Below are 19,399 nucleotides of genomic sequence, written 5' to 3' on the forward strand. Positions count from 1 at the left end.
TCACACAAGTCCTCCCTTCACAAAAAATCATCAAATGTCTGAAAGTACAGAGCGTGACAGGCTTTGGAGGGAACACGGAGCCACATGGCTTGCATACACGACACGGAGCAATATATGCGCTCACATGGCCCCTTGAAGCGTGACAAGTATTGTGTGTACATATGAAGCACATTAATAAAATGTGCTTACTGCCATACGTTAACACCAAATTATATGAGAAAAGGTGTGCCAGATCGCTGGATTAAATCCAAATGCCCAGACCTTCAACACTCATGCATATTGGTCTCAAAAGTTTTTCTTCCTTTATTCCTTTTCCTCACAATGCACATAGAAGAATCAGCCCATTTTCATTTCTGGATTTCACTGCCATCAAACTGCGGACACTGCAGCCAACCTACACATCTGCTAGCAACACACACCGAGCTAAATTATATATGTACACTGACTCGCTATTTTCACTATTACTCATGCAATGTATTCGCTTTTTAATTAATGGCATACTTTGTTAATACCAATTAATTGCGGTATATGTAAAGCTAAATATGTAGTGCATAAAATGTTTGAATTTGACTTGCCTGCCTTTGCAAAGTTTATTGAAAAAGGCTGCACCGAAGAGAAGAGTGTTAATTTTGTGATCTCAGGAGCTGTTTTTGGCTCCAGTGGCCAGTTTAGAACCGGCTCCATTGAAAAAAAAAAAGGGGGGGGGGGGGGGGGGCAAAAAAGACACATATTAGAGGCCTTATACCTTGTACTAGTCTCATCGACAAAACACAAGTAAATTTGGCACATTTGCAGATCACGCATATTTCGTCGCCTGTACAATTTCACCGAGCTGCATAAACTCTTGTATTAATTGTTCAAAGTAACTAAGAAAACATGCTTTTATGCCTCCAAAAAATTGACGATGGAATGTCCTTTTAACTGTTTAATACATTTTCAGAATCTGAACGAGAAAAATTTTGAGCAAACAAAATTTAGGAAATTTCGTACTTTTTCTAGAAATGACTTTCGAGCTAAAGATTAAACCAGTCAGGTCCAGTCTTGGGAATACCGTAATGTTCAATAAACACTCCGATGTCGTGAAATAAATGACAATAAGCCTTCCAATCTTCGGAAGCTTGTGGTCACAATTACTATTCTCGGCTTACCTCACAATTCCATCCATCCCAAGCTGGTACATACATCTTGAGGCATTAAGTGAGAAGCATACAATTCGAACAGAAGTGCCTCTGTCCTGATTTGTCCCATTCTTGCACTGGACAGGAGGCATGCCTTAACCAGACTCATTAGGTGCCAGTGCATACTCAGCCACCACCACTATAATCAGATACAACTCAAGACCAAAGCGGAAAATTCTCCTCAAAGGAGCTCCTCCAGCCAATTGTGTCAAACCGATTTTCCCCCTTGGACCTGCTAGCATGAAATCACAAGGTGGCAGATGAATGGGGAATAACCGCAGCTTCATCGGAATAACCACGATGTCGTGAAAAAAGCGGTCGACGCCATTGGCAAGAGGGCCTCCTGTGAGGGGCATCTGCCATTCCGTTCTTGAGTTGTATCCAACTACACCAACGGTCACCCACTGCAGTTGTCCACAAGACAAAGCGCTAACAGGTGTTTTCAAAACTTGCAACATACAGTAAAGCTTGAATTTTCTCACTGCTTGGAGGCATGACTCAACATCAACGGGCACACTATGCATGGGGGTGTGCACAGCATACCTTTTGACTGCCAAGTTTAAGCTATACTTTGTGATTTCCGTGTTCCCAAAACTTTTGTGGGCACCTGTATACTATTTAAATTTCCAGGCAGACTAACTGAGTAATGCTGCCAAAAGTTGCAAAGGAAAACAACGTAGTTTCAGTGCAAGACCTGAAAAAAAATAATAAAAAGTTACAGGCAAAAGAATAAAAAAAATTTTGAATTTTGCAAAGTCAAAGATACACAATGTAATCTGTATTAAAAAGCTTTATTTTCAAGAAAAAAAAAAAAGCTATGCTCTACACCAGCCAAAGAAACACAACGTACAAAACGCTCTAGTGAGAAGACAAAGAGTGCATGTAAAACTGGATATACCTAAGCATGAATACCCATCTGGCACTGTCAGACCACAGGAAGGCACGTAATGCTGAGTGTTGCATTTGTTAATAGCATATGAATCATTCTTTGTACACACAGTCATATACCTCAATCTCTAGGCATGGGAGGTAAATATAATGGGCAACACCAGAAAAAGAAACCACAAGCTCAAAGCTTTTGTTCTAAAATTTAGTGGACAGCACACTCCAGTAGGACAGAACATAAAATAATTTGTGCTTCGCAAAAGGTACATTACAAACAGCACAAAGCAAAGCTTTGAGCACTATGTGCTGTAAAATGCACGCAAGGTCTAGAGCAAGTAAGCCAGGCTAGTAAAACACGAAACCGCAACAGCATAGGGCAATAAATAGCCATCAGGGGAAGCCACGGCAATCTCCCTTACGAGTATATGCCTGAAAAGGTGTTAGTGTGAACCCTAGTTCATAACTCTGCGTGTTTATAGATGGCGGAATCTAGAGCGAACTCTCACGCACTTACGAACCTTAGCCTGAACATTTTTTAGGCACACAAGTTAACACTGCCATCGAGGCAGACACATGTGTCGCACAAGAACTGAGCCTGAAGAAGGCACTAACACCTAACAACACAACAAAAGCATGGAAGGCACACAGCTTCTAAACAACCCTGAGCAACAAATATGCTTCAATGCCGTCACACTCAAATATAAAGCACACAATTTGCTGTATGCACTTATATTACACTGTACCGATCCCTTTTCTTAGTACTCTATGTTGTGTTCAAATAAACCCTGCAGAACAGCCAACATGCAGCCCAAATGCACAGTATTAGGATGCCTAAACACAGCTGCAGAGGTTAGCTGTGCAAATGTAGCTCAATGCCAGAGTATCTACTAGCACTAGCTCCAGTAACAATGTAAAGCAACTTTCACAGCCTTTTTTCAGCCATGATGCGTTTCGAAGCTAATACTTTGAGTGAGCTAAGAATACATTTCTCACAAATACATTGCACATTTTGGACAACACACAATACAGAGCCATAAACAGGACTGGTGCTTATACTGTCACTAACGAAAACAAAGAATGTGCGATAGAACAAATTTCAGCATGACAAATAAAACACCAGGCCAGTAGAATGTTCACATGTGAAAACAATTTGGACCAAAAGCACAGAGTTCGGCACTGTTGCTATTTCACAAGTTATGCAAGTCATGGTGACAGATGACCATGCTAAAACCCAGGCCCAGGAAAAAAAAAAAGGCAAGGGGAAATAAAGTGAGAATTTTAAGGCTCATTGAGAACTATGCCGTCACCAATTGTTGAGTAATTCAGAGGTGACAAGCTAATTTTACATACATAAGGAAAACACACCTCAACAGTGACCACAAGTATGAAATGTAGACCCAATGTAGACAGATGAATACATTGGAATTTAAAACTTCTTTGCAGGTTCACATGCTAAATGCATATCCGTGGCTCATGAAATGTGCCACACCTTTCACAACAGTGTCCACAAGAAAAGAAGCGTACGGATCAGTGAAGAAAAAGAAGCCCTTAAACAAGTGCCACTGATGGCCTGTACATTTTGAGCCTTTCAGATGGTATCAAACATGTGTTGCTCTCCTCGATATGTATAACATGTAAAAAGTTATTGGGCACTGTAGACAAATAAAATATCAGGAAAGCAAGGGCTAGAGTAGTACCAGAAGATAGAAGTTGCTGCTAACTGCATCCGTCAACCGCTTCAACAAAGACCAACCGTGTGAATGGGCACATCAGGTGTAGCAAACATTAGGTCATAAATATTTTGCAGGCTGACAACAAATTAGAATGAAATGTTACACCCATCGATGCAGGCAAAAGAAACTGTCTGCGCTAAGATGTACCTGCACAGCTGAAAGGTAGAAAATGTGAGAGCATGACTGCTTTAACATTGCTCCTGGAGGTCCATACACAAGCCATCTCTCTACTCCATTGCTTCGAAGGGCAAGAAATGGAAGAAAATGCATAGAATCTAGGACAGCACAAGAAAGCCTGCAAAGCTTACAACGTAAAGGAAAAGCATGAGAGGCAGTCGGCTCAGTTGGCAGGTTCAACATAGTTTGCAGGCAGCATCCCTGTAAGCCCTGTGCGCTGTACTGTGCCAGTCATCCAGCCTTCGTCGATGGGCACACAGCTCACAATCATATCACCATCTAGAAAGCTCACTTCATCCACATCCTGGGCCACATAGTCGTACATTGCTCGAAAGGTTCGCTGCAAAAAAATAAATATATATATATATATATATATAAAGGAGAATAACAAAGTTACACCAATTAAAACTAATAATGATGAGGGGGGGAAAAAAGGGTCTGCCAATGTCACTGAAACAGGGCCCAAAGTCTGGGCAAGTCTTCACTGTCAAGACAGGTGAACAAATAAAACCATAATAAAACGCAGCTTTTTTGTCCTCTCACTCAAACGGATGCACGCATGCACGCACGCAAGCCTGAATATTTATTTTTACTACTGTTGACTTATGCACAGATATGAAAAGGTCTATATGGAAGACAGACCATTCTTCCTATCCATTCTTTCTTTCAAGAGCAGAATATATTAAACAAAACAAAAAGGCAAGCGAATGTGCTGTTATGGTATCATTGCTCTGCAGTTCTGATTTTAAGTTTCTTTATTCTTTCCGCTAGTTCCCCCCACCGACTTGAAAAAACGTACTTGTGCTCACTTCTATGGCACCAAACAGTAATGGTGCCTGTGTCTACTGCCATCTTAGACATCTGTGCACTAGAGGAAAATACCAAAACTGTCTCAACACAAGTGTCCAAATCTGCAAGACATGCAGGCATGAAGGAGCACTATGCACCTTCATGCATAGCGCACCTACTAGCATGTTACTGGCATCAGGCGGGCATGAAGGTGCACTATGCACCTTCATGCCCGCCTGATGCTAGTAACGCAGCATACTAGGTTTCTGACACGGTCGGGCGTAAGCACCACCAGCATATTGCCTGTGGCAGAAGAAAAGGTGTTCATGCATGGTGCACACGTTTTGCTGACAAAAGCCAAGCTGCAGGAGAAGCTGAGAGGAAAAAAAAAACTGATGACAATCGTGTGATCTCAGAGCCTCTACTGGGCTGGGCTTCTCAGTGGGGCAACACTGGAGGCCCTGAAGCCGGTGGAAAATCAGGAAACAAAGACCTCAACTAAGTTCACGACATTAATCAGCAAGCCAACAGCTGTGCACAAAAAGAAGGTACACAAAAATCTCATGATGGAGCTAGTGTAGTTGTGTAGCGTGCAAGTTTCATGATATCAGCTACATGCAGCGCTGCATGCTGGCTTTTAATCGTGCTCAACTTACCCCACTCGGCACTTGAGTCTGAGGGGGCATCACACGCTGCGTGGCATGGGCAGGTTCTGGAATTAAAGAAACCTTGCATAAACCGAGCAGAGCTGAGCACCACAAACAGTCCTCCACCACATCCCATATCAAGTCAGTAAATTCTATTTTTTCTCGATTTCACCACCCATTCAAAGTGCAGCCCTCACTTATCGTACAAACCTTCTGCACAACTCCATCAATGTATTTCAAGTCCATTTCTAAAATCAATCAATAGAAAACAAAAAATGCAACAAGCCTCCTTTACGAAACAATAAAAACCTCACCTTGAAAATCTACAAAAATACACAGGCATTGTGCATTAATGTTGAAACCCTCCTTTATGACACAATAGGTTTATTCAGTCCCTGTAACTGAGAGTTTCCCTGAACAAAACGAGCCTGTAACTAGCGATATGCCCTTTGAGAGGCCTTCCGCCCCATAATGACCTGACTGTTTACAGAGTTTTACTAAGACCAATTAAATCTTCCGCAGGGATTGTACCACTAAACTCTGCAGATATTTTAAATATATCCCAATTTCATCCTCATCTACAACAAGAATAGAATGTGCAAGAGAACACCATCTCTAAAAGTGCTAACAAGAACATTGAATATCACTCTTCTCAAATTTTTTCTTTAATGATGTGCCTGAGGAAATGATGACAAAAAGAAGTAAGAACCGGAGGGGACACTTAAGCTCAGCCTTAACGGCACGATGCAATAGCGTTAATGGGTTAATGTCCATGTATGCGGAATTGGTCATTCTTTACTTTACATTCATATACCACCCCCGGCGCAGTGGTGCAGCAGTTAAGCGATGCACCACTGCCCCAGGATAGCAGGTGCTGCCACCAGTGGTGCTCATGCGACCAAGGTTACTCTTCCTGAGCAACCTCTCGTGACCAATCATTAAATGAACTGCCACCTGGCACGATGGGCAGCCTGCTTACAATCTGGTGGGCAGGTTGTGATGATGTCACAAGGTGATGTGACCTAGGTGGTCCTCCTTCCACCTAGGGGTAGGGTGCCCACATAAACCATTCTACCCCAGCCAATTTTTCGCTCATAACGCTGCCAGGTTTTCAGCAGGAAAGGAGTCTTAACGCTGTCATGTTAAGAAGCTTTTTGCAAATAACTCCAACCAACCAAACACCCTTTATAAGTACTACTAGCACAAATACTCTTAATTAGTTGGGGTTTGCAAATGTAAACCCACACAGCCAGCTTTGTTTCTCCACCTGTTTCTCACACAGCGCCCATGCAACTAGCTTGGTCATCACAGAGTCAGTCATGCTATCACCTGCCTAAGCATGCGCAAGCAGTGCTGACTGAAAACATCTCAGCATGCTTGATTTTTCTTTTGTACACTGTGATGAAGTACGTCTGCCTCGTCAAGAGCTTCACCATTTCTGTACCAAGGCTGCCACTCATGCAGATCTAAACACGACTGCAACGTTTCCTTTGCAGCTTTGGCACAACATGACAGTAGTCACATAAGTGACACGCACTCTCTTCTCATCTCATAACTGCAGAAGTTAAGGCGAATGCAACGGTGGAATGATGACATACACTATAAACAGGACGATAAGCACTTACAACTTAACGCCAGACCACTCCAGCTATTTGCCATCATGTAATGTCGGTTCTCTTGGAAAACTTTTGAATGCCGGTACTTTGGGTATGCTTTTTGGAAAGCTACTTTAGATGCAATCTCCAGAAAATATCTCAAGTATATATCTGCATAATGAATTTTTTAATACGCTGAACTTCGTCCTAATCCCCGTAGAATAAATCCTGCTCTAGTGCACCAATTAGCTCCCAAGAAGTAGTCAAGGGTTTGATAGAATCCTGTCTGGCAAAGGGGGAGCATAGTGAATAAAACATACACTCGCCAAAAAAAAAAAATTTTAAAACATGACGTTTCGGGACTCCTACGGGTCCCTTGTTCACAATGGCGATGTACGGAATGAGCCACTTCTTATATGCGCGCTTGACAGCGCAGTGAATGGGCATAGTTATCCGGGAGATTGCCCTTCGTCCTGTTAATGTTATCCGTAGTCTGTATATAAACAGATTCTAAAAGCAGTGTGACGGTAAAGGTTTCATTGTATCTAAGATTGTGGCGTTTTCCCAGTCAACGGTGTGCTTCATTTCTTGAACATGCTCTGCCAATGGGTTCGATGACGTGCGACATTTGCTGATGTCGTTCTTGTGTTCTCTTAATCTTCTCTTAAAATCACCTGACTTGCCAATGTATGATGCATCGCAGTTTTTGCAGGGGATTTTGTACACAACTCCGGGGTAACGTGGGCGCTCCAGACGATCTTTAACATGACAGAGCTGTTGTTTCAGCTTGCTGGACGGCACGTGCGCAATGCACATGTCGTATTTTGCAAATATTCGTGCCAGAGCCTCACTTGTCCCCTGGGCGTAAGGAACGCTCGCGCGCTTCTGTTGTCCGGTGAGTCGGGGCTCGGCAGGTTGCAGTGAACGGCGTTGTTTATTTTACAGCAGTTGTCAGAGGTAACCATTCTTCCCGAGGTCGACGCAAACTCTTTTCTGCTCCGAACAGTGCGGACCGGGACTGGAGCAAAGATGAGCTCCACGGTTATATAGAGCGGACGTGACGGAACGTTTGTGGCAAATGGTGTGGGCAGATTGAAAATCCAAGTACTTCCCAGTGTGTGTGCATTTCCGGAAAACGGTAGTGGGAAGACCATAGGGAGAGCGGAGAACAAGGACGTCAAGGAAAGCAATCCTTTTGGAGACTTCTTCCATTGTGAATTGAACTGTAGGTTGAAAAGAATTTAGATAGTCCAGAAACGGTTTGGCGTCCTTGCGATGAATTACACAGAAACAATCGTCCACATATTGCAAGAAGAGCTTCGGACGAGTATGGAACGATTGGAGGGCCGAACTTTCAATAGATTCGAGCGCGAGGTTGGCGCAGGTTACGGGTACTGACGCACACATGGCTGTGCCAAAGACTTGCCTGTAGTATTCGCTGTTGAAAATTAAATGTGTGTTCTGCAGACAGAACTTCAGGAGGAGGCACAGGTCAGCTGTTTCAAAAGGCGTTCGGGATGGCAGTGACGAGTCTTCCAGTACCCTCTCGCAGCATTCAAGAGCGAATTCAACAGGAACGCATGTGAAAATGGATTTTACATCGAAAGAGACCACGATGTCATCGTCGTCAACAGCCACATCCTTCAGCTTAGTAACGAAATCAGCCAAATCTTTCACGTATGTCGGTGTTCGTCCAACGAGGGGACCAAGGACTTGATGCAGATACTTGGACAGGTTATGCAATGGCAAACGCGTGAAATCAACAATTGGCCTTTTTTTCACATAGAAAAAACTGCCGTTGGTGCACACAACACTTATGTCCATGTGGTAGACAAGTTAGACGTTGCCGAAGTCACCGAAGGCACTTTACACAGTGACAAATGGAGGCACATGGAAATGTGCACAGAAGGAACATGTAAAACCTTATACACAGAGGGTCAAACCGTATATATGTGACAGAAGAGTAATCTCCCGGATAACTACGCCCATTCACTGCGCTGTCAAGTGCACATATAAGAAGCGGCCCATTCTGTCCATCGTCATTGTGAACAAGGGACCCGTAGGGGTCCCGAAACGTCATATTTTAAAACCATTTTTTTTTTGGCGAGTGTATGTTTTATTCACTGTGCTCCATGAACAAGCAGCATGAGATAATTGAGCTAATACACTGTTACCCCACACAATGTCCAACCCAGGCAAATGTCAAAATGAGACTGAACAAGTGAGACCAATGAACTATCAACGGTTCACCGATGCCGCACCACACTAGTCTGACAACATACTAATTGCGGTGCTTTACCGTGAATGCTGCACTCACCTCTGTAGTAGTGCTGAGTCTGCGGTGCGTTATAGCCAACGGCAGAAGATCCATAGTTGTCATTGAGTGGATCGTAATCTGCAATCGATCCTACCTTTCGCACTGGCTGAGTTTGCACTGAAATGAAAGGGAAAAAGGTGCGTGTGAACTTGACACTGTTTCACACTTGCTGCACCTCACAGATTCCATTTCCCATATTTATGGGTATTTGTTGCCAAGCATAAAAAACCACACAACAATACTTTTTGACTGCTCGAAACCTACAAAATGTATCGTATACCTTAACAGAAAAAATCGTAATTCATTAAGCAATTATGCAAGAACTTTTATTAAATAATGAGAAAAGAGTAAATGAAGGCAATTGCAAATTCTGGCAACAAAGCGGAAACCAAAGCAGATTTCAAAACCTGCTTATTGTATCTGAAGTGCACAGTTCGACAGCAATTCAGTTTTTTAGTTATGAGTTTTCATATTCAATTCCAGCACGACTCCTGCCTGATGACAGCTGCGCAAAGAAACAGTAACAATCAATTCAGTGGCCTTTCTATATGAGGTAAGATTATGCTTGCGGAACTTGCCATAACTTGCGGAAGCAGACTTGCTTGAAATCTCAGTTTCGCTTTAGATGTGACATCAAATACATGCCAGTTAAGTAACAGTTATTTAGACTTTTTCTTTATCCATTTGACAAACCTGGATGCACATGCATTTTCATTCCCACGAGTCTTGCATGAGTGCAAGTGGCAGTTTTCATACTCCACATCAAAAAACATTATTTAAACTTAAACTGGAAGAATAGTTACATCTGTAGTACAAGTATCGTACCCATACATGCGCAATACACGTTTATTTTGAGAAAATCCTTTGCGTGGCACATATATTTGTCATAATGTTGAAACCGGGTGACTGAGACGAATGTGTTGTATTTGCAGAGCTCCACAAGGTGGAATAAATTGGTTAACAATAAGCAAAATGTTGTGCATGCTCTGTAAGCCACCAGTGTTCACAGAGTTCACTATAAGTTGCACTATAAGTTGGATACAAAATCACAAGCATACTAACAGCACGTAAGCATATGAAGTTTCTCTGGTTCAGTGCAAAGTAGCAAGTAGAAACACTGAGGTAACTTTGTGTCAAGAATTCAAGCAGGCTAATCTGAATGATTATAGGAGAATTTTTCATCCCCTCCCAAAAAAGGCAAGGATTGATTGCCTAAGCTGTGACTATCACTTACAAAATTATTTTCAAAACACTGAACGTGACACCACCTTTTCATAAAACAGACCGCATGGTCTCGTGTTTCAGTATGCAAACATGCCAAGTTGACAATTTTTATTATCACTGATGCCCACCCTTTGTATCTGTGCATTTCTTAAGAAGAATAGATAAATAGAGCACCAGTTTTGAGTAATGCCTGCTTGCATGCATTCCTTCCCACATACTGCAAGCACTTCACTGTGTAGAAACTAGCCTACATCTTCCCTTTACAACACGAGCCAATCGTCAAAATGGGGATTAATGAAAGAAGGTGAGGTCCAAGGTCAAGTGTAAAAGTGAAAAGAAATTTGCAATGGTAAACTGAAGTGCAATAAACCAAAGTGAATAAGTTAGAAGCTACAACAATGAAGGCAACCCGTAGACTAAATTTGAGCTTGTTGTGGTCACTGTATGTTTCGCAATGAGAGAAACTGGGCTCCATCTCGGCGGCTATGCACTGTCTATTACTCTCGGCAGTCTGGCATCTCCGTTTGGCAAGCCATTCCTCTCTCTGTTCGGGCGTCTCCGCTGCTCTCTTCACCTCCATGTGCCGTCACGCGTGACTCCGACGGTGGAGTGGGTGCACGGGCGCGGCGACGGCGAACTGCACGCCGCACCTGCTGCTCCTCTCCGGTTACCATGGTAACGCCGCATGCGCACAACTGGCCTCTCCCGGCCACCGCGAAATGCTAGACTGGTAGCCCAGTGTAGCTCTCGCTACAAAAAAGACTGGAATGAATGACATTCTTTCCAGAAAAATTGCTTTCTTTTGGAACAGTAGGCCACATGGCAAGGTTCTGTGGGAAGCATGCAGCCTACATGTTTGAGACCCCTGACTTAAGCTTTAATTATGTGGTGTTGTCTGCAGTATAAAAATCAGCACTAAGCTATATCTTGACACTGGCAAGGACGCCTTGTCCTCCTGGATAATCACAGAGCAAGCTCAAGAAAGGGAAAAGACGACAGTTGGCATGGGGTGGGCAGTGGGAGTACAGTAGGAAGAGGAATGGGGGTACCTGGTCCTTCCTCAGATGTGTAGATAACAGTGGACTGCAGCTTGGAGCTGTAGGGGGAGTTGTTATTGGCGGGGATATCGTGCTCTGCGGCCGCCCGACTCGAGTGTGTTCTGCTGGGCCGCTCCTCGTTAGGGGGAGGAGTAGGGCGTACTGGAAGGAAGAGTGCTGGAAAGGTGGGAAGGAGTGCACACACACACACACATGCACATTGAGGCCTAGGGGAAACACACTGCCGGGAAGGACCCAGTGAGTGACGTCACAGTGCTTAACGGAAAGGACAACACAGAGAGAGGTAAAAGGATATTCTCCCAATGTAGCATGGATGTGTGCACGCACGCGCACACACACACACACAGCTATCTATGACAAAAGGAGGGAAGCAAATCAAAGCTGACACCAGGGGTTAGTAAGACGTACTCAAGATGACGGCACACAGCACCTACACTTGCGATTCCCCTAGCAAGTTGCCATCAAGTTGGAAACAGCAGCATGCAAATGTACCAGACAAACCTAAGCATTGCATATGCACGCATATAACTTGGAGAGCAGTTGTACAGCCAACAAAGCTAAGCTTTCAAAAGAGCCATGTTGGCTCAGAAAGGTCTTGCCTTATACACACCGAGTCAATCTAAAAGTGCAATGGCAGTCCATAGGGATTAAGAGAATGGGGACAGTGCCCTACCACACAACTATGAGACATGAAATGCCATGCAAAAGAGTCAACAAAACTTCAGAAACAGCAATACTCACGAAACAGAGCACTGTCAGAGGGAGCCTCTGGTTCTGGAGCTGCAAAAAAAAAAAGTGAAAATAACATGCTCAGAACAGAAAACATGTTACCGAGCACTACATGGAATCAAAGGATATCTCGTCATGGTGAACATGCACAGGCATAAATGCTCAGCGTGGTCTGTTTTGCACAGTCTGCTCCTGTACAGAGGAACACCACTGCAGCTGCCGCTCAGAACTGTTTTAAAAGATTACTTTGGTAGCCTTGGGTAAGTACAGAAATTTAAATTCTGAAGCAATTTAGGGTCAGGTACATTTTCACTTATTGAAAATGCTAAACATGGCCCTGAACATTTCATGCCCGAACAGTTGATTCAGTTGTCAAATAAGTTGCATGTATCCCCAAACTACTGCAATACTTTCATCAAAAGGTGTTAAAACATGCTACAGTTCTGACTTGCATCACATAACAAGGCTATGCATGCAGACTGACTGCAGCAAAAAGAGTGTGAGCCCAAAAAAAGAGAGTTTGGGCCCACTGATGTAAGTTTGCAAAAAGTCACTTCAAGCTGAGACCACAATGAAGCAAGAGCCACAACGGGTTTCTCACAAATCACTTGTTAAAAGTGACAATTTTCTGGTGTGCCATGGCTGTAAGCTTTAAATAATGCTAGCAGACAGATACGCCAAAACACTGCCACTTTAATGGCTTTTCTCAGTTTTATAAATCACTGTCTCTCTCTACTCTTCTGTGCTAAGGTTCCCGATTTTCTTGCTAGTGCATTCATTCCTGCTGACCAAATCCGAACCAAGACGACCTCAATACACATTATCATTTGACAATCTCAGAAGGCACCAACAGCCAAGAAAAATTATGCAGCCATATGGGCCCCCAGCCCAATATTTTATTTGCGAGCATATAATGGTCACAAGGCTGTTTGGTTACACGATCGCTTTGTCAGTGTGAGTAAGCATCCACTTGTATGATCCTGGTAATGTACACATCTGCTTTTCCAGTCTCACTAGTTAGAAGACTTGTTTCATTTGCTTCTTCATTGCCTTTACAGGAAATTTATTAGTTCAACCACTCGTCCTGGCACCTTACTCTGTTGCTCCTCTAATGAACTTCTAAGAACACACAGCTGCACAAAGAGACCTTTTTAGAGTTTAAGCAAATCACAAGAGAGTGAAGATGCGCGCTGCACATGCCAGCTGTGGATGCACATTGATGCACAAAGAGAGGCAGCACACCCTGATAGTCACTGTGGCCGTTGCGGTCAGGTGGCAGCAGACCCCGGCGTTGCTCCATGAGGTTCTTTCGCTCCAGCTCGCCATGATAGGCCACATTGCTGATGATCTTGGACGTCTGACGAATGCGCATAGTCTCTGGGTCGTCCGCTACTTGCGTCACCTTTCCCTTCAGCTTCTCGAAGTCTTCATGGTACTTAACCTGAGCACCGCAATTCCATTAAATGTGCCAGCTTTGCAACAACGCACCAAGGCACTGGCCTTTACTGCTTATAACAATAAATGCCCACGCTAGCAAAATTAAACAACAGCAAAAAACAAAGAAAAAAAAAACCATGCATGGCTTTTATCTATGGACTCTCCACTGATGGTCAGCTGCACTAGACAAAAGCATCATGCCAACACATTGCATGCGAAGGAATAAAATGATACTGGGAGACACTGTTCAGAAGATCGGTAGGGATGGAATTTCAGTGTATAGCCTCCTCATGACATGCAACAGACATGCTATCGGAATATCGAAGTCATGTTAGCATCAACTCTCCCGGCAGGTTTAAGGGTCATTATGATGACCCTTAAACCCTTAAACCGTCATTGTGATGACGGCAGCCATTGTGATGGCTGCTCACAACTTTCTTTTTTCAAGTTGCTTAAGCTGCTGACAATGACGCCAGTTGCAGAACCTGCCAACTGGAGTATTATAAATAAACACCTGCCCTATCAGTTCATTCTTAAAGGAGTTCCCAAAAACCCATATAAAACGAATTTACACAGATAAAAGTGTCCAATAAGCAGAGTTCAACAAATACCTGAAAATTCTTTGCGTTCCTTGCAAATGAATGTACCAGCAACGCCAAGACTAGTATGCTCTGACATAATGCTTATGAAAGTGTGCTTACTCTGTAACCCAACACACAGCGAGAGCACAATTTGCAATGCTGGATGAGAACACTATGTGCACATTTTGTAGACTTATATCCTACCTTCTACACGCAACGCTCAGCATTACCACGCGAGAAGAGGCAGAGGGCCTCCAACAACCATTACCGAACCTTTACTCTTCACATCATCATAATCATCTCTTTCTCACAACACTAGGCATAACAGAATTAGTGTGCTTTCTAACATTTCTCTTTTCTCAACTCAGTTTTAGATAGTAACCAACTTTTTCACTGCAACTGAAATACATACAACTGGTTATCGCCAGTATAAACAGAGCATTCTAAAAGAGAAAACAGTGCAAATGTGAACAGTCCGCGGCAATTCACACTACGACTGTTTGTAGTGAGGCAAACTTTGAATCGAGTAAGTTCACTGCCCTTGCCTCGGAAGCTGCTTTTGAAAAATAACTTCTGGTGCATGATACTTCCCGTCTTGGCTTTATTTTTTTTAAATCTAAAGTGGTGCATGAGCACTACACCTCAAAGCATAAAAATCACTAACGTGGCAAAAGGAAAGGCAACAGAGATGTTGCCATGCAACACTGGCCGACAAAATGAAGCACAGTTTCATGAAGTCATGCCCGACTCAACAAGTTCAATTGAGCAGCTATGAAATGAGTTTGTGTGCATTCAAATGCGAGTCTCTTAGCTAAAAATCAGCTTTCCATGCCAGGACAAACAGAAACATTGCAGGGGCCCCACTACTAACCAGCACTAAAATAATGAAACACTGATGGATTGAGGTTACAATCCTTTTAGGCAACACCAGAATTATCACAAAACTTGCACTCTTCAAATGATTTTATTCTGGATTCAGCTAAAATATCTATTAAAATGAAGAGCCATGGCGGACAATTTTAATTGTTGTAGGTTTAGTGAACAATTTTTTTTTAACCATTACAGTGAGGTCACAAAATAACACACTATGCTCTCAAGCACAATACAAAAGTAAGGCAGGAAGAAAAAAAATAAAATGAAACAGCTGAGCAAGACAAGTCAGTGTTTAACCTCTTCACATACAAGAATAACTCAAAAGATGTGAAAAATGGGGTGCCTGTTTTCTAGGCACTAACCGCATGCACTGTACAATACTTACTCAGAAACCACGGAGCAGCTAAGCAACAGATAAACAATAAGTTAAAAACTGACGACAGAGAACAATTCTGTGTTAAGTATACGCCCATGCAGGCTTCGAGGGCTCACCTGGCTCTGGATGCGGGTGTTTTCTGCAAGGCGCTTGGCTTCTGGCGTGTCTGCCACTGTGGTGTGTTTGGCTTGTGGACAGTGACTGCAAGACGCAAATGGACAAGAGCTGGTAACTTAGCGGGCTCAACAGAGACATAACAAACCAATACAAACCAGAAGACGTAATGGGACCTAGTGCATCAGTTGCCATGCAGTACCATGTAGCTCTGTGTCTCAGGTGCTGCGATGTCATGGCTAGCTCTCATTACCACTTCACAATTTGGCTGCCACGTAGAATTGTAAAGCCAAGAACATTAGTAAACTGCTCCAAATGTCATGCATTTGCAATATTGTGAAGTGCCAGTGGTGTCACTAAAGGGTGGGTGGTGTGGGGGGAGTGCAGCTCGTGAGATGGTAAGTGGGCGAAATGTGGTTCGGGACGGTGCACTTGTTAATCGAGCCTTCATGTTTAAAATTTTGCAATGTTGCAGGTTGAGACGAAAACGCGTTTTCCCTAGGAAGAATACTGGTAAGCATATTAATACAAGTGTTTTTATACTCAATGTTATTTATAACCTGTTAATTATGCCTGTTACTTATTACAGAGTCAGTCCGACGTTAATCCATATGACAATATGTTCTCTCTGCCAAATTCTCCATTAGAGCACTCGTTCCCCCCCTTTTTTTTGTTCCTAGAAATATCAAGCATCTTTTTTCTCCACCTTCTAGTGAGGGTAAATATTTAAATGTTTTAACTCAGTAGTTTCGGTTTGAGCGATGTAACTCAATTCTCTCTTGTATCATGCAGAAAATGATAGACTTAAAAACTGGCTAGGAGGCAAAGTGTCAGCGCGGGCAGGGAAGGATGATGCGCTGGGCCACTGCACTGTATGCCACTCACACTACTGTGCAGCGCTAGCCATGAAAAGCAAATATTGGGCTAACCAAGGCTACCATGCAAGACCTGACTACATGCTGCAACTGCAGCAGTTACTTCAACAGCAAATGATAAACTGTGCTGGCTATATCCACCACAGAAGTGCATGGAACAAATTATTCACCGTCAATCCAATAAACTGTGGGTTAGTTTTCAGCTATAATACCACTGTTGCAACAGAACTGGTCTGCCATTTGCTTGAGTTCAAAGCTCACATGATGTTGGTCTACAGAGCTATCACCAAGTGTTATCTTAACCCCCCAAAAGACAAGCTTATCTATATCATGTGCAAACTCTCCACGAACATGGCTTTCCGCTCGACCAATTTGTAACAACTGAATGTGAAGAGACTCTGCAGGACAGGCTTGTAACCCAAAAACGCAGGCTATCAAAGTCAGAAGCGGTTCCATTTCTGCTTATTATGTCAACCCAAATATTTTAATCTACCACTACCCAGACTTTGAGCGGCCACCAAATACTGGTACCAAAATGATAATGGCTGGCTATAACAGAACTGTACATTAGGGTCATCTTAAAGAAGGTTCTCCTTTCAGAAGTCCTGACGTCATTGCCAGAGAATAAATGAAGAAAAGAATTTATTCAGACAGGGGCCAGTGGCACTTAAATGAAGCTGTTCTTGTCTTAGCATTCCTGGTTGGTACCTGTGAACCAGATAATGTTCACATGCAATTTTTCAATTCACAAATCAAGAAACATTTCAGAGAAACGTGCATGATGAGGTAAGAAGGATTAAGTCCACCGAAAAACAGCAAACTTAGCATTGCATCCATTTAAATGTGTATAGTAGTGATATTAAAACCACTAATTTCAATCATCCACCTCAGCACTTCCCAGTGCCCTATATAAAGACTCACTGTTTTATGAGATGTATTAAGCATGGGCATTACAGCCGACTTTTAAAGATATTTTCATTTCATTGCAACTGCAATCATTAGAAGCAAGCCATATTGGACTGACAACACCACACCACTAATTAATCGTACAAAACTTCCAATAAGCATAATACAACTGATAAAAAAAGGTTACAAATAACAAACCAGAAAATTCCGTTTATTGACAAATAGACTGCTCAATCAAATCAGGGAGAAGTTTCGGCTCTAAAAACAAGCTTCAGCTTGCATAAGTCGTGTACGAAAACACAACGGCAACATTCGCGCTAGTTTGCAAAGATCGTAACATATACAAAAAATGTAATTTCGCAAGCTGACACTGTCTACTTTGAGCTGAAAGTTTCTGCTTATCGATGTCGCGAACAAGACAGATCCACACGTGAGTCTTCGTTATCAGCAGTCACGAACGCACTTCGTTCCGGAAGTGTGCAGATGTTTTTTTTTTTTTTACCCCACCAGGTAGGTAGGTAGGTACAGTACTCACGGATTGAAATAGGACATTCGGAGCGCGTGGCCGTCGCTTCATGGAGCGCCGCCCGTAGACGCTCATGGAACCAAGGTGGTGCATTGTGGTATGGCGTGAGAGGGAGAACATCTACAAAGCAGAATTGTTCCTTCCAGTAGCCAATCAGCCGGCCTGTGGTTTACCACATGCCTGCGTGGCACTGCAAGGCTAGCGCTCCGAATGTCCTATTTCAATCCGTGAGTACTGTACACGTGCGTTACAAGACAACGCACTCACGAGAAAGCACCGGCCCCGCAAGCGAGTGCAAAAGGAAGCCGCATACTTACGCGCTGCAATAAGGAAGCTTGTTGAATCCCTTGTACGTTTTCATGTTTAGCGTCATGCCGCATTCTTGACACTTGAAGCAACCTTTGTGCCATATCTGTCAGAAAGCATCAAAACACACGTTCGCATGTTGAGAAATGCTGCTGCTTTTGCACACGCATCGCGGCCTGGCCACACCCGCATTTTGAAAGCGCGACTGCAATACAGCTGGCGCAGTGAACTCGCACACCGCTAAGGAAGGGCGTGCGACCGAATCTCGCCTCGAGAAGCGAGCTCCTTTCACCCAAGAAGATTGGGGGCGCCTCGGAAGAGCGCACGAACGCGTCAGAGACGGCCCCGCCGACCTTGCTTTAGTAACGTGAACCGCAAGCAGTCATAATGCCCTAATTTAGAAGTGACAACTTTGCGGAACCATTCAGCGATTAAAGAAACGTGTTTCAAACGGGCAGTGAAAAAACTGTCGTCAATATATCACCATATAAACCTTGTGTCAATGATAAGAACAATTAGAGACGTTACGGGCCGTTCGCACAAAACTTCGCCCGTCTTGGAAGAGGAGCAGTGTCAGACCAGACCGCAAGATCCGGATTAGCTCAACAGGATATCAGGCGCGGCAACTTACGTAGCCACGGTGTCAACCGGAATGCGGGGATTAGAAAAAAAAGCAGAGCCTTGCCTCGGTTCCAAATCAGCAGTTTTCTAGATGATATCGAGAACACTAAAGAAGGGGCTTACCTTGTCCAAACATTTCAACTCTTCAAGCGGATACACCGTCTTTTCACAACGCGCACACTTTTTGGAGCTCATCGTCCGCCGCAGAGACACGTACTGAATCACGGGAAAACCAAGTAATCCAGATTTTTTTTCGTGGAACTTGCCCAAAAACGTCCAGAGCACTATAGAGAGTCAAGGAACCACAAGCACTCACAACCGAAAAAAGTGACTGAAAAAATGTCTTCTAAAACATGCAGGTCTTCAAAAAATGTCAACACAAGAAACGGAAAAAGAAGTGGTGTTATGTTATTAACGCACCATAAAAATTATATAAAAACAACTTTTGCTTT

General features: G+C 43.3%; 1 protein-coding gene across 3 annotated transcripts; it reads right to left on the bottom strand.

Moving 5' to 3' along the window:
• Nucleotides 1-1,950: 1,950 nt before the first annotated feature.
• Lasp (LIM and SH3 domain protein Lasp) lies at nucleotides 1,951-19,322 on the bottom strand. Of its 3 annotated transcripts, none has more exons than XM_077626909.1 (9): nucleotides 19,071-19,322; nucleotides 18,338-18,432; nucleotides 15,716-15,800; nucleotides 13,575-13,773; nucleotides 12,345-12,383; nucleotides 11,595-11,744; nucleotides 9,322-9,438; nucleotides 5,419-5,474; nucleotides 1,951-4,313 (listed from the first exon to the last, which is right to left on the bottom strand). In XM_077626909.1, the coding sequence occupies exons 1-9, from the start codon at nucleotides 19,140-19,142 to the stop codon at nucleotides 4,137-4,139; spliced, it is 990 nt and encodes a 329-aa protein (XP_077483035.1). In that variant the 5' UTR covers nucleotides 19,143-19,322; the 3' UTR covers nucleotides 1,951-4,136. The 3 variants fall into 3 exon arrangements, with proteins under 3 accessions (XP_077483035.1, XP_077483034.1, XP_077483036.1); XM_077626908.1 differs by having other exon boundaries at nucleotides 11,595-11,759; XM_077626910.1 differs by lacking the exon at nucleotides 11,595-11,744.
• Between the last annotated feature and the right edge of the window lie 77 nt (nucleotides 19,323-19,399).

This window comes from Amblyomma americanum, chromosome 6 (assembly GCF_052857255.1).
Source record: "Amblyomma americanum isolate KBUSLIRL-KWMA chromosome 6, ASM5285725v1, whole genome shotgun sequence".
Lineage (NCBI taxonomy): Eukaryota > Metazoa > Arthropoda > Arachnida > Ixodida > Ixodidae > Amblyomma > Amblyomma americanum.

Excerpts from the sequence above, each read along its gene's own strand:
- Lasp (XM_077626908.1), bottom strand. The coding sequence starts at position 19,142 with ATGAGCTCCAAAAAGTGTGCGCGTTGTGAAAAGACGGTGTATCCGCTT. Across the intron at positions 9,439-11,594 it reads CACATCTGAGGAAGGACCAG|TGCAAACTCAGCCAGTGCGA; the intron begins GTACCCCCATTC and ends CTTTCATTTCAG. Across the intron at positions 5,475-9,321 it reads GACTCAGCACTACTACAGAG|AACCTGCCCATGCCACGCAG; the intron begins GTGAGTGCAGCA and ends CTTTAATTCCAG.